General features: G+C 39.7%; 1 protein-coding gene across 4 annotated transcripts in view; it reads left to right on the forward strand.

Annotated features, from left to right (window-relative positions):
* trim66 (tripartite motif containing 66) overlaps positions 1–13,459 on the forward strand; it is a 155,886-nt gene that overhangs the window by 116,557 nt on the left and 25,870 nt on the right. For all 4 annotated transcript variants that reach the window (XM_051923663.1, XM_051923664.1, XM_051923666.1 and 1 more), the window contains exons 10-11: positions 4,574–4,813; positions 10,174–10,306. In XM_051923663.1, the coding sequence (XP_051779623.1) occupies positions 4,574–4,813; positions 10,174–10,306 (373 nt within the window). The remainder of the gene's footprint in view (positions 1–4,573; positions 4,814–10,173; positions 10,307–13,459) is intronic.

Here is a 13,459-nt window from a genome sequence, read left to right on the forward strand (position 1 = left end):
GGACTTTAAGGCCGTAGCCACTAGACTACACTCCCTGCCTGTGATCATGCGAACAGTTAACTTAACTTATAGCCAGAACTCCCTGGCGATTATCTGTGAAAAACAATTTGACACTTAATGTTTGTAGAGTTTATAATTTTACAGTCTGGAAAAGGTATAAATATTTACCTCTAAAACATAACGTTTTAACTCCATCTGTCAGAAAAGGTGTAGATTCCAAGCTTTCTACTCATGTGTAATAGTCTCCCATTTCTTATTGCAATTGCAGTATAAACATCAAGCAAATGTCCAGATGACATTTAAACAAATGTAACCAAAAGAAAGCCAGGCAGATTTATATGTTTATATCTAGGAGACTATAAAAGATAAAGTGTTAATTAAAGCACCCTTTAAAAAGATCCCACTTGATACTTTTGTGCACACTGACTCTAAGCTTCTCCCTCCCGCCAGCAGGAAATGCCAGCCATCTGCTCACGTCTAGCTAAGGACTCTCCCTGACCATTCAGCCCAGCACTGAAAAATATAAAATTGGGCCGACAGGAGAAAAACGACATAAATGAGCAAAGAGAAGTCACAGCAAATGGAGCAGAGCTTATTCATTGAAAATGTGTTCTACAATTCATTTCTGAGTCTAGTCCACATTTTTCTTATTACATATTATACACAAGGTGTAACCTTTTGATGGCTGGTAGTGAACCCACTGCAGATGCACCGCACCATGATCGTATTTGTCCAAAGTATTTTTAGGACATTCCACTGAGGCTGAAGATAGTCCAGCGTTACCTGGCCATTTCATGTGTGACCTCTTTCAGCCTCCCTGTAGCTGTTCCTGTTACAAGGGTGAGGTTTATGCTCCTCTGTTTATGGGTTGTGGCAATAACACACTCTCCATTCTGGTGGGCAGTAGAAGGCATGATTCTTTTCAACCCAAAATGTGGCCAGTCCATTATGCACATGTCTATTATGACTTAGTGCAGCAAATCCTGCTTACTTTACTCATAATTTTACCTATAACTAGAAGACCTGTGAAGTGTTGGAGTACTGTATTGTATTCCTTCCCATAAGTTTTACCGTCTCCTGCTCACATTTTATACTGTAATTTTGGCTCTTTTCAGCTACACATTAGGCTAAAGCCCATCTCAGTATCTTATCTTTTATAGAACAAACCATGGATGGAACCCCAGCTCATAGTAACATGTGCTCATGCTTGTTCTGCAAATTGCTGAGACTAGACCCAGTGGTGTAGCTCGAGTTCGTGCTGCTTGGGGCGGGGCGGTGCTTTAATTTGCCACCTTCCAACATATCTGAATATGCTAACCTATTTAAATAGAAAATTAAAATGATGTATAGAGAAAAGTTAAGATTTTTCCCATATAATTATTTATAAGCATCAACTAGACAAGAATATAGTATAGACACACTGATAAGCCGTGTTCTGATTATTAGTTTAATATAATTACGCTGCGAAAACCAGAAACAGTGTTGTGTACAAGTGATAGCTGGGGATGTTTTCTGCATAGAACAAGAACGCATTCAGATTGATAACGAAATGAAATTATAAATTAGCTGTTTATCTTCTTGGGCGGCACGGTGGCACAGTGGGTAGCGCTGCTGCCTCGCAGTTAGGAGACCTGGGGACCTGGGTTCGCTTCCCGGGTCCTCCCTGCGTGGAGTTTGCATGTTCTCCCCGTGTCTGCGTGGGTTTCCTCCGGGCGCTCCAGTTTCCTCCCACAGTCCAAAGACATGCAGGTTAGGTGGATTGGCGATTCAAAAATTGGCCCTAGTGTGTGCTTGGTGTGTGGGTGTGTTTGTGTGTGTCCTGCGGTGGGTTGGCACCCTGCCCGGGATTGGTTCCTGCCTTGTGCCCTGTGTTGGCTGGGATTGGCTCCAGCAGACCCCCGTGACCCTGTGTTCGGATTCAGCGGGTTGGAAAATGGATGGATGGATGTTTATCTTCTTAGAAATTATTATCGGCGTAATGTTTATGTTTATTTTTGTTACTGCCTCATAAAGTTCAACTGCTGTGTCTGATGCTGTCACAGAGAGACAGTCTGAAAATTATTTTTTAAGCATTTGTGGATAAAAGTCAGAAAATTTTACTTTTTTGATTCATGAGTGATATTTTTCCGAACCCTGCTGCTTACACATGAATTGTACTGAGCCTTTTGGCCAATAATGGCACCCCCAAAAATGTGCCGCCGAGGGCAGACTGCCCTCTCCGCCTGCCCCTAGCTACGCCACTGACTAGGCCAACTTAGAACTGTCGACTAATCTAGTATGGTTAGTTCTGGATATGGGTGATAAAGGGTGTCTCCTGACAAAACTCATCTAGGCCAAAGGAAAATACTCAGACTAACAAAGACTACTACCTGGCCAAGGACTGAACACAACTTCTATGAAATGTGATGCATCAGTGCTAACTGCTGTCTCAATTCTTCACAGCGTCTTTCTCAGCAGACATTAGTGGAGCGCTGAACAGATTGTCAGGCTCAGATTACACAAAGCCACAATTACAACGACTAAACTCACCATGAAGAACAGCTTTGGATACCTGTGCTAAGTTCTGAAAATGCCTCCCAGGGCAGTGAAAAGTGCAGGTGTGGTCACTAAATAAAGTTCCCCAAGGGAAAAACTTTTAGAGTAAAAAACATAGCTTATTGTCTTCCCCTGTACAAATGAAGAATCTGTGCAAGATTTGACAGAGATACTGGGGGTTCAGTGATGTGGATTTGCTTACCAAACAAACACACAAACATACATTCAGCTTTATATAGTAGATGGACGTTTGCATGGATTTCCATATTACGATGGATGCAAGGTTTTCCAGTTTTAATTAGTGATATGCATTTATCTCAATTTCTTCTTTATTAACCCACTAACACTTTCATATTGCTATCTTACAAAGATTTAAAATAATGTATTTAGTTTGGACTACTTAATCGAAGGAGTGAGCAAAACTAGCCACATTTTTCACTAAGATCTCAAGGGAAAATTCAAAAACACCAGTCCATATTCAATGCCCAGCTCTGCTATTTATCCTACTCCTTTCAAAATGGATCCAACCCTAAGATTTGAACTCGCAGTAAACACCCATGTGGCATTTCCTCATCTTGCTTGAAGCAAAACACTGGCAAAGTGATGTTACAATTACATCATATGCAGTTTAGAGCACAACACAGTCTCGTGTGAATTTTAAGAGAACAAAGTGGTCACAAAGCAGTCGGTCTTTTTACACTTGCTATGCATACAAATAGCTTTCCATTTTCTGAATGTGCATAGTCCATGAGAAGGTCACAGAGATCTGAGGTGTGTCCAGGGAGTATTAAATGAGATGGGCAAGAGCCGGTCCATTTTGGAGCGTACTCACTGACACTTTCACCCTGAGTCAATTTAGCATTTCTAAAAATCCCAGCAGGCATTTTATCAGGATGTGGGCATAAGGTGAGTGTTCAGAATCCACACAGACAGTGAGGTCAGGAAGTGGGCATAAGGAGAACGTGTAAAATCCTCATACATACTGCAGTTATGCAGGGCTGGACCCAGAACTGCCGAATGATCATTCAGTAGTGCTCACCACTTGACCATCACATAGTTCTTCAGAACATCATGGCCATTGTATTTTTTTAGTATGCCATGCAACACATTAAAGTAATTAATACATACAAAAGCCTACAAATGTAATATTTGTAACACTTTTGATTGTGCACTTGTACTGTAAAATATAACAATAGATTTTACATGTCAGTAAAATGAAGCTAAATAAGAGATTTCAGCAAGATACTTTAACTAGTTAGGGTGAACATGAGATATCACAATACAAATTGTTTTATATTTTAATTACTGTGATTTCATGCATACTTAGTAAGGCTGCTAATGATGGAAAAACACGGAATTGCAGCTCCATATTTATTTAACCTCACATTAATAAGTTGCCCAGGGAATAACTGAGCCCGTTGTTAGATTTCATTTCTCAGAGCACATCTTCTGCGATTACATCAAACTAGTGCTTTTCTGCTTTCCGTGAAAGGTGGATGGCGGTTGTACGGTTTGAGCTTTTAGCCTTGTTCAAACTTGGAAGAATCTGGAGGACTCCAAATTGGACAATATTTATAGGTATGATTTGAAATATAATTCATTGCATTAAAGCTTTAAACTGCAATATTCTAATAAGGAGGAACATACCACACAGCGACAGCGACACAGACAGGAGAATTCAGGTATTTATTTTCCTTTGGCTTTCTAATGTGGGTCTACTGGTTGTTTAAACATTCTGTTTTAATGCTAAAGTAAAACACAGTTATTGGTTCAGATGACTAATGTGGTGAATCTACAAGTTCTTTACAGTGTGTGGAAGGGAGGTTAGGGTTACACACTGAATACAAAAAGACTAATTTGGTGCTGTAATACTGTTTCATTATGATCTTCATTTTTAACCCTGCCAGTTAATTTACATTTTCTTTTTTTAGGTACAAAATCATTACCAAGCAACGACTCAGTAATGCTGACCCACTTAAAATCTGCTGCTTTGATTATGTGTAAGAAATAAAAGTTAATTGTCTGAACCCTCTTGCAGGATTCTGCTTTAAAGGTCGCCTCACCAATAACATCTGCGACAACCAGCGAGACTATTACCAGCTCACTGAAAATAACTGACCCAATACTTAAGGAAAATACTCATTCTAAAGAAAGCCGGGCTGAAACCATAGTTTCTGTCTCCAAGTCTGCGGCAAGAGCGTCCCCTAAAGACCCGCACACCGGGGCCACTGATAACATAGCAACAGATTGCACAGACCAAGGCATCATGAAGTGCAAGGTAAGATCAAGCAGTACCTAGAGACCGAGCGACACAAACATTATATGCTGTATGGTGTGTTTCAGTATTCATATACAGTATAGGACATACTGTGTGTATTGTGAACTAGAAATGCTATGTCTCAGTACCTTAATAGAAATTAAACTGCAGGCTCTAAACCATGTGAAAGTTTTATTTTATTTGTGGAAAAAATCTGTCCTTAATTGTTTTTAATTGTTGAATAATATAGGAGATATCCTGTTTTTCTTTATTTATCTCTTTAAAAGGTTCATCATAATCTGCTATGTCAATTGAAATAAATTTAGTTCAGTTCAAGTTAATTTAGTCTTCACTGATACTGTTCTCTGAAAATAAGCTGGGAAAACACATTAAAGGCAACTAGTCCAACATAATTTCTAATTTCTGGATTATGACAAGATTATTTATACCCCTGCATTACAGTTACATATACTGTGGATTATACTCTGCTTGAATAGCCTTGAAAAGATCTGTGGTTAATTAGAATGGCATCATGACAGAAACATTCAGAGAAGAAAAAAATCTATTAACATGTATTATGAAACATAGAGTTTAAAGAAGAAAAAAAAACCCACCTTGCTATGATGATGTGAAAATGTTAGAATAGCTTTTTGCCAGTGTGTGTGTTATACACATATTTTGCTAGAGCGATCCTTCATTTCATAGCATTTAGATGTAAAAGCTGGCTCATGGTCCCTGAACGTGGAGGAGGACTGCTGTCTTGCACACTAAGTTGTACCTGCTGTGTAAGCGGGCCACAAAAGCTTTGTTGTATGTGCCAGAAGAAAATTGTACTTTTGTGGCTGAATAAAATTCAAACCATGGATAGACCTTGCAGAGACAAGTAGTATGTATTATGAATATTTAATTCATGGGCATCATAAAAGCGTCAGTGTTCAGGTTAACTGGCATCTCCTACCTTATGAGCAATACTTCTGGGATAACTACCCATCCCTGAAGCCCTGAATTGTATTTAGTGGGTTCAAAAAGTAGATAGATGGATATTTCATATGCTGATGAATTCCAGTGAGAAATTAGCTTTATCAAGAATTAAAACAAATTAAGGTCAAGTGAGGGGCTGTACTAGAAACCTGGGTGCTCCTAATCTTATTAAGCACGATTGATGTTCTTTAAATGGATTTGTGGTTGAAAGCAGTATTTGCTTTTCTTGAAGTGTATCCAGCCATCCATTTTCTGAATCTACATAATCCTATTACACCTGTCCACAACAAACCTGAACTTGACCCTGAGGATTTTAAAAACTATCGACCTATTTCAAATGTTCCCTTTCTTAGTAAAATGTTAGAATGTGCTCTTGCAGGCCCTTTGAAAGATCATCTTGCCTCTAATGACTTGTTTGAGGAATTTCAGTCTGGTTTGGGGCCAATCACAATACAGAGACAGCACTTGTCAGGGTGACTAATGATCTCCTAATATCAGCAGATTGTGGTCTTTTAACATTAATGACCTTTTTAAACCTCACTGCTGCTTTCGATATGGTACATAATGACATTCTTTTGTTGAGACTTGAGAATGTGTTAAATATTGTTGGAAATGCTCTTGCTTGGTTTAAATTGTACCTTAAGGACTGACAGCAATTTGTTGTTGTCAGTACTTTTAAGTCTGACCATTCCTATTTGTTTCTGGGTGTCCCTCAAGGATCAGTTGGCCTTGTGCTTACTCTTAGTGCCATTATTAGACGGCACGGTTTACGGTTTCATTGTTATGCTGATAATACACAGATTTATCTATGCACTGGATTTACACGAACATTATCTCCTCCTGCATTGGTTACCTATTTGGCTGACATAAAACACTGGTTGTCTGAAAACATTCTCTGACTGAGAAGTCATAAAATTGAGGCTCTATTTGACCTTCAAGGCACTTTAAAGAAAATTGAAAATGTCTCAGTAAAAATCATGGGCTTTATTACATCTTTGTCTGCACAGGTTAAAAATCGATTGGTGTTATTCTTCATCCCACACTCTTCTTTGATCCAAATATTAATGATATTGCCAAGGTTGCATTTTTCCACCTTAAGGAGATTTCAAGGCTGCAGCCATTCCACTCTAATACTGCAACTGAGATGCTTATTCATGCTTTTGTCACCTCGCGACTTGACTATTGCAATGCAGGGTTGTTTGGTATCCCTGCTCAGAGCCTACACAAGCTACAATATGTACAAAATTCAGCAGCAAGAGTTGTTACACATTTAAATCCTTAGGAGCATATTACTCCTACACTTCTAAAATTACATTGGCTACCTGTCCTTTTCTGCTTTCAATATAAACTTCTCCTTTTAGTTTTTAAGACCCTTCATGGTCTAGCCCAGGGGTGGGCAATGTCGGTCCTGTAGAGCCGCAGTGGCTACAGGTTTTCATTCCAACCCAATTGTTTAATTAGAAATCAATCATTGCCAATCTCAGACCTTGTTTAATTTTATGGTTTGTTGCTTTGTAATGTAAGGTCTTACATCGTAGGATATCCTACAAGTGATTTGAAGCCTAAAAAGGATCATTTTCAGTCTGTCACATTTTCTACTAAGTGTTTTATCAAATAGGGCGTCATGATGGTGCAGTGGTAGCTCTGCTGCCTCGCAGTTAGGAGTCCTAAGTTTGCTTCCTGGGTCCTCCCTCCCTGCGTGGAGTTTGCATGTTCTCCCCGTGTCTGCATGGGTTTCCTATCACAGTCCAAAGACATGCAGGTTAGGTGCATTGGCGATCCTAAATTGTCCACAGTGTGTGCTTGGTGTGTGGGTGTGTGTGTGCAGGGGCGGCTCTAGGCTCGTGGCGGCCCTGGGCCGAGAAAGAATCGGTGGCCCCTTCACCCGCCAATGTCAATATGGTATCTTATGCACGGCGGATGGCCACGTCCATTGCGGACACTGCATAGCCGCCTCGTGCTCATGACACAAGCGTTTAACTTTTGACGAAATTTGCTGCTGCATTTTGCCAGCTTTCACTGTTTCCACCGGGCACCACGTGGAGGTAGCAACAATGCCCAGCTTGTTTTTTTCTCTTTTCTTTTATTTTATGTTTTTTAACTTTTTCTTTTACTTTTATAATTTTTTTTGTATTTTATTGTTTGCTATTTATTCTATATTGTTTTCACTTTTCCATTTTACTTTTTTCGTTATCTTAGCACCTGATTTTCTCATTTCTGCATACTTAGGGAGTAGCAACATAGCATGTCTAATTGAAACCATGGAAAACATTTGGCGTTTGTCTTTATGAGAGAGAGGTCAACTTTGTGAGCCTTCTGTACAGCAAATTCCCTGATAAGCTGTCCGTAATCCAGATATCTAGCAACGTCATGTTCAATTGATAACAGGGCCAAATGATTCAGTCTCTCTTGAGTCATTGATGTCCTCAAGTAATTTTTAATCAACTTTAGTTTTGAAAAACTTCTTTCCCCTGAGGCCACTGTAACTGGGATTGTCAACGCAATCCTGCAGTAAACGCAGTAAAGCCACTGCAAGATTTGGAACTGCAGTGTTTAGTTTGTTTTCATAAATGAATTGTAATGCTTCCAAAGCTATTGCATTATTTGGCACCAAGGAGGAGAACATTCGCAGCTCAGTATGTAAATCTCATTGGTCTGCTCATGGGTATCATTCTGCTCATGGATATCATCACTTTTTTGTTCTTGATTATGGTCATCAACGCCTGTTTCACTTCACGTATCAGCAGTATTCTTGCTGGAGGATTCTCCATCTTTAGGTTTCCCTTGGGTGATAAAGTTCAGGATTGCTCCTTCCTGTGACGCAATGAAAGCCTCCTGAGCTGCCTTTCTCTTTTGTTTAGAATAACTAGATTCGTGTACTCGAAATCTCTTAATTTTGCTTAGAATGGGTATGCGAATGTCTTGTGTCCCCTATCCAACCAGATATTCACTATGACTATTGCGCTAATACTAATATTTTATTAAAACTAGGTGAAACATTAACTTGTAAGACGACTCGCCCACTAGCACTAGCTTCGCTTCTATATGCGCGTGTCCGTAACTTGAAAACCAAATGGCGGCCCATGATATTCTCATTACGGCAGAACGTTACTGTATAATACTACATATAGCTTACTGCTCTGACTCTAGCGACATTAGTAAATACAGCATACTAGTTAACAAGAAACACAATGTTTTTCAGTCACATTGCCATCAGCTGTGTCGTTATTTTCTCTTTCTGTTTAATATTCAATATATATTGGCGTGGTGGCCCCTGGGATTTGGCGGCCCTGTGCAGGTGCACAGTTTGCACATGCCTAAGGCCGCCCCTGGTGTGTGCCTTGCAGTGGGCTGGCACCCTGCCTGGGATTTGTTCCTGAATTGCACCCTGTGCTGGCTGGGATTGGCTCCAGCAGACCCCGTAACCCTATGTTAGGGTATAGCGGGTTGGAAAATGACTGACTGACTGTTTTATTAAATCAAACAGTGCATGATGAACACACATAGATGTAAATGGAAACAAGTTAGATGAAGAACTGCTGACTGCTTTGTCATTTACATCTTATTGTTAATAAGGAGCCATTAAAACAACGAATTCAGCTGTTTAAGATTGAAATAAGCAATTAAGGGTGGGAAACCTTAACAAGCGAGACCACTTAAATGAAGCATTAAAATGTCACTTGAGCAATAAGTGCTTCATCAGCAATAATTGACTTCTCATTAAGAAACTCGGTTAGAACAAAAACCTGCAGCCATTGCGGCCCTCCAGGGCCGACATTGCCCACCCCTGGTGTAGCCCCACCTTACTTGTCTTCTTTATTATATCCATATACTCCATCACGTTCACTTCATTCTTCACTCCGCCCTATGAGTGACAGGACTTTTAGTGTGTCAGGGCCACAGTTGTGGAATTCCCTGCATTTGGAGCTCCATACTTGTACCTCACTTTCTGTTTTTAAATCTAAACCTAAAACTTATCTTTTTAATATTGCTTTTTGTGATCTTGTTAATTATGCCTGTACATTGTATGTATATTGATGTACAGTGTCCTTTGGTACCTTGAAAGTTGTTTTTAAATAAAATGTATTATTATTATTATTATTATTATTACTATTATTGACCCTGTGACTCCAAGGGGGATTCATGAATTGGGACCAACTTATTTATCCCAAAAGGTCTTCATTAGGACCAAGGTCTCACTGGAGCAGCATGTATTGTATGTAGCAAGAGAAAAGAATACTGATGGAATAAAGATGAAAGAGGACTCTGTACTGGTGGAGTTTGTGTGCAAGATCTCATAATGAAGAAGGTTGTAGCTTGGAAATTAGCCATTTAATTAAGAGACAAAAAAGCATTTCATTCACTATATGTCTGATCTTTGTTCAATTTTATTAAAATAGAAAGAAGATCCAGAAAAAGAAGGCAACTGGGAGTTTGAACAGCCAATAAATTTGTCTCTAAATAAATTGCTCTGCAATTCAGACATCACCACATCCAGTGTTCCTCATCTGGCTTTGCGTAAATCACATTCAGGTAGAGTCAGCAGATTAATTCTACCAAAACTTATTGCCATCTTGCAAAATGTTGTTGTTTTTATAATTAGCAAACATAAGATTTGGGTAACTAAAATGTTGCAGAATGTGTTGTTGTAAATAATAAATTATGTTGACACTGTTGCTTTTGTAACAAATACTGTATGTTATTGTACTGTAGTATCCTGCGTCTTGTTTTGCTGTATCAGTCCATCCATCCATTTTCAGACCTTGTTTACTTCATTACTTTGTTAAAAGAAGATGGATACTCAGCAGCATTTGACAGAAACAAATCAGTTCTGTACAAGATACAGTCCTTCATGGAGTATACTTGTACTCATCCCGACACTTACTTTTTTTTATTGACACCAACTAACCTAACGTACTCATCTTTGGGATTTGGAATGAAACTGGAAACTACACCCAATGTTTTTACCTGTTACTCCCTGTGACCTTAAATTTAATTAAATTGGTCTATAAATGGATGGATAGTTTGACTATTAGGGGATGTTCAGTGAACCAAGACAAAAAACCTTGAATATATTTTGGTCTGCGGTGGACTGGCACCCTGCCCGGGGTTTGTTTCCTGCCTTGCGCCCTGTGTTGGCTGGGATTGGCTCCAGCAGACCCCCATGACCCTGTAGTTAGGATATAGCGTGTTGGATAATGGATGGATGGATATATATTTGGTGCCAGAAATGCTGAAGTCTTTAATTTTCGGGAGGTTTTAAAACACACAGAGTAAGTTCTCTGTTCTCCCAGTTATGTATAAAAAGAGCTTTGAAAGCCTTTTGATTAGGTTAAACATCTACTGTTTCTCTAAGCTCTCAGAGTGTGGCCATCCTTTTACTTGCAGAGGTGGTCTGGAGTAACCTCTTAGACTGAACTCTTCTATTGGTTGAAATAGACTAGTGACCCACAAGCAGCAGATGTTTCACCCCCCAATTTTTGCCCTTTTTGGGCTGGGCTGGCTCTCTGGCAGCCCCCTGTGTGTGTCCTATTCAATGCACTTCTCTTGAAATGAGAGCAGAGGTGGCTCTGAAACCTCTAAGTTCTTGACCCTTTCTTAGTGGATTCCCCTGTAGTCCCAGTTTGGGTGGCGCAGTTTTAATAGTGGGTCCTCAAGTCTTTGGTTTGTATTTGTAAGTTACACAGAATTGCCACTCCTATTTCTGGATTCAATAATAGAAAATTAAATTAAATAATTTAAGATGTTTTTATTCATCCATCTATTTTTGTGACATGCTTATTGTTTAGGATGCTAAGTTCTTTCCATAGCATTTATGATAGATATAGTCCAGGCACGTCTATGAGGAGATGGTCTGGGTAATGTCTCATGAGACAGCGTCTTTGTAACCCATAGCACTTGCCTTTGAAACCACAGGGTGAATTCCTGCACCTAGGCAATTGTTATACTTTACAAATGGAAAAACATACTGCAGATTTTCAGTAAATATTTGATTCCTATAGGAGAGGTGCATTTTAAACTGTCTAACGTTTAACTGTTAGGAATACGCCACGGGTGTGCACAAGAGATCACAGAACATACTGCTTTTTTTGCTTCATTTCCCCAGTGTCGCTTGTAGCTCTTGCATACACACCGACACACACACGCACTCAACGGAGAAATGTGGGGAAAAATACACTCTTTGTAAACAAAACAGAAGAACACCCACTGCATTCCACATATTACAGGAACATTTTGTTAGTGCTAACTTTTCTCAGTTCACCAATGGCCCCTTAATTTCTGTCTCTTCACCTGCATTGAAATTTTCTTCCACTGAGAAAAACACTGGCAGACACAATTTTATTTACCCAGTGTTTCTTTGTAACCCCAGGGGTGTCTCCTGGTGGAGCACCTGTGTTAATGCTGTCAGGTAGTAGTCGACTAGAGTGGTTTCTCAGTTGGGAACGACCTGCTCATTAGCTGATGAAACCTAGAGCTCAGCGAACATCTTACCAGAGTGCAACTTTTGACCGACGGAGCTGTATGTCATGGTGACATACAAAATTAAGATAAGATACTGGAGATTTTCTCCTTTTTAATAAGTGCTTTAACGTATTTAGTAATGTACTGATTAACGTACATCATTACATGATATATACAGTATTAAAGCTCATGACTATCTCTCTGTTATTAATGTAGAAGCATGGCTAAATGCCAGAGAAATATACACCAACTTCCACAAGTTCCAGATTGCTGCAGGTTTAAAGTACAGCCGAAAAAATGTTACCTTTTGGCACTGAGCCTAGGTATAGGGGTGTGTGGTGAGAAGTTTCAGAAGAACAACGTTAGGCATCTTAAGAATGTGTCCCAGTGCTCGCCAACTCTGTATGGCAACATGGGTGCATTTCAGAGAGATAATCATATCCTTTACCCATCTTCACTATTCCTGTCAGATGTACAGTAGACCTTCCTTTGAATGACAGCAGTTCCCAATCAGTGTCCTGTGAGGAGATGAGTTTGGTCAAGTGGTGCACTGTTGCACCATAGCATAACTGGCCTGTAAAAGTTTGCCTGTGTTTCCTATTTCTCTATTCTTTGTATTCATTTGTAAAGACTCACCTTCTTTCTTCATCTAGCAAAATCACAGATCCACCTCCGTAGTGAACAAATCCTCTAAATATTAAAGTATACACCACTCTGTCACTGGAAAGTAGAAGGTGTGTGTTAGAAGGAGGAATCAGGATGAGTGGATGCAGTTGCACAGATTGCAAAGGATCAGCCTAGATCAGAGGTTCTCAAAGTGGGGAGTGGGGATCACCAGTGGTCCCCAAGTGTGAGTCGAGTAATCTGCAAGCTATTAGTCATCAGAGAAAAGTGAGTTTTAGGTCATTCAGTTGCATCAATCTATTATGTACTTACATCAGCATTTACTTTTATCAATCAAAGGTAGTAGCTGACAGCAGTGACCCATAACCAATATACTTCCATACTAGAGAGATGGCTGTAAAACTACTACCACAAAGTACGCCGTCTAACTTTCTTACCAGCGTTAACAGCTTTTGCTTCAATTCCATGCCTTTTTGCTCTGCTCCTGTTGGCTTGTTGTGGTCGACACTCCTTGCCCTCATCGCTCTCTTTCAAGCACATCATTGCTGACTGGCTGTCTGCATCTAATTAGTTTTCATGGCTTAGGTTGTAATGGCTGCA

Source organism: Erpetoichthys calabaricus, chromosome 2 (genome assembly GCF_900747795.2).
Source record: "Erpetoichthys calabaricus chromosome 2, fErpCal1.3, whole genome shotgun sequence".
NCBI lineage: Eukaryota > Metazoa > Chordata > Cladistia > Polypteriformes > Polypteridae > Erpetoichthys > Erpetoichthys calabaricus.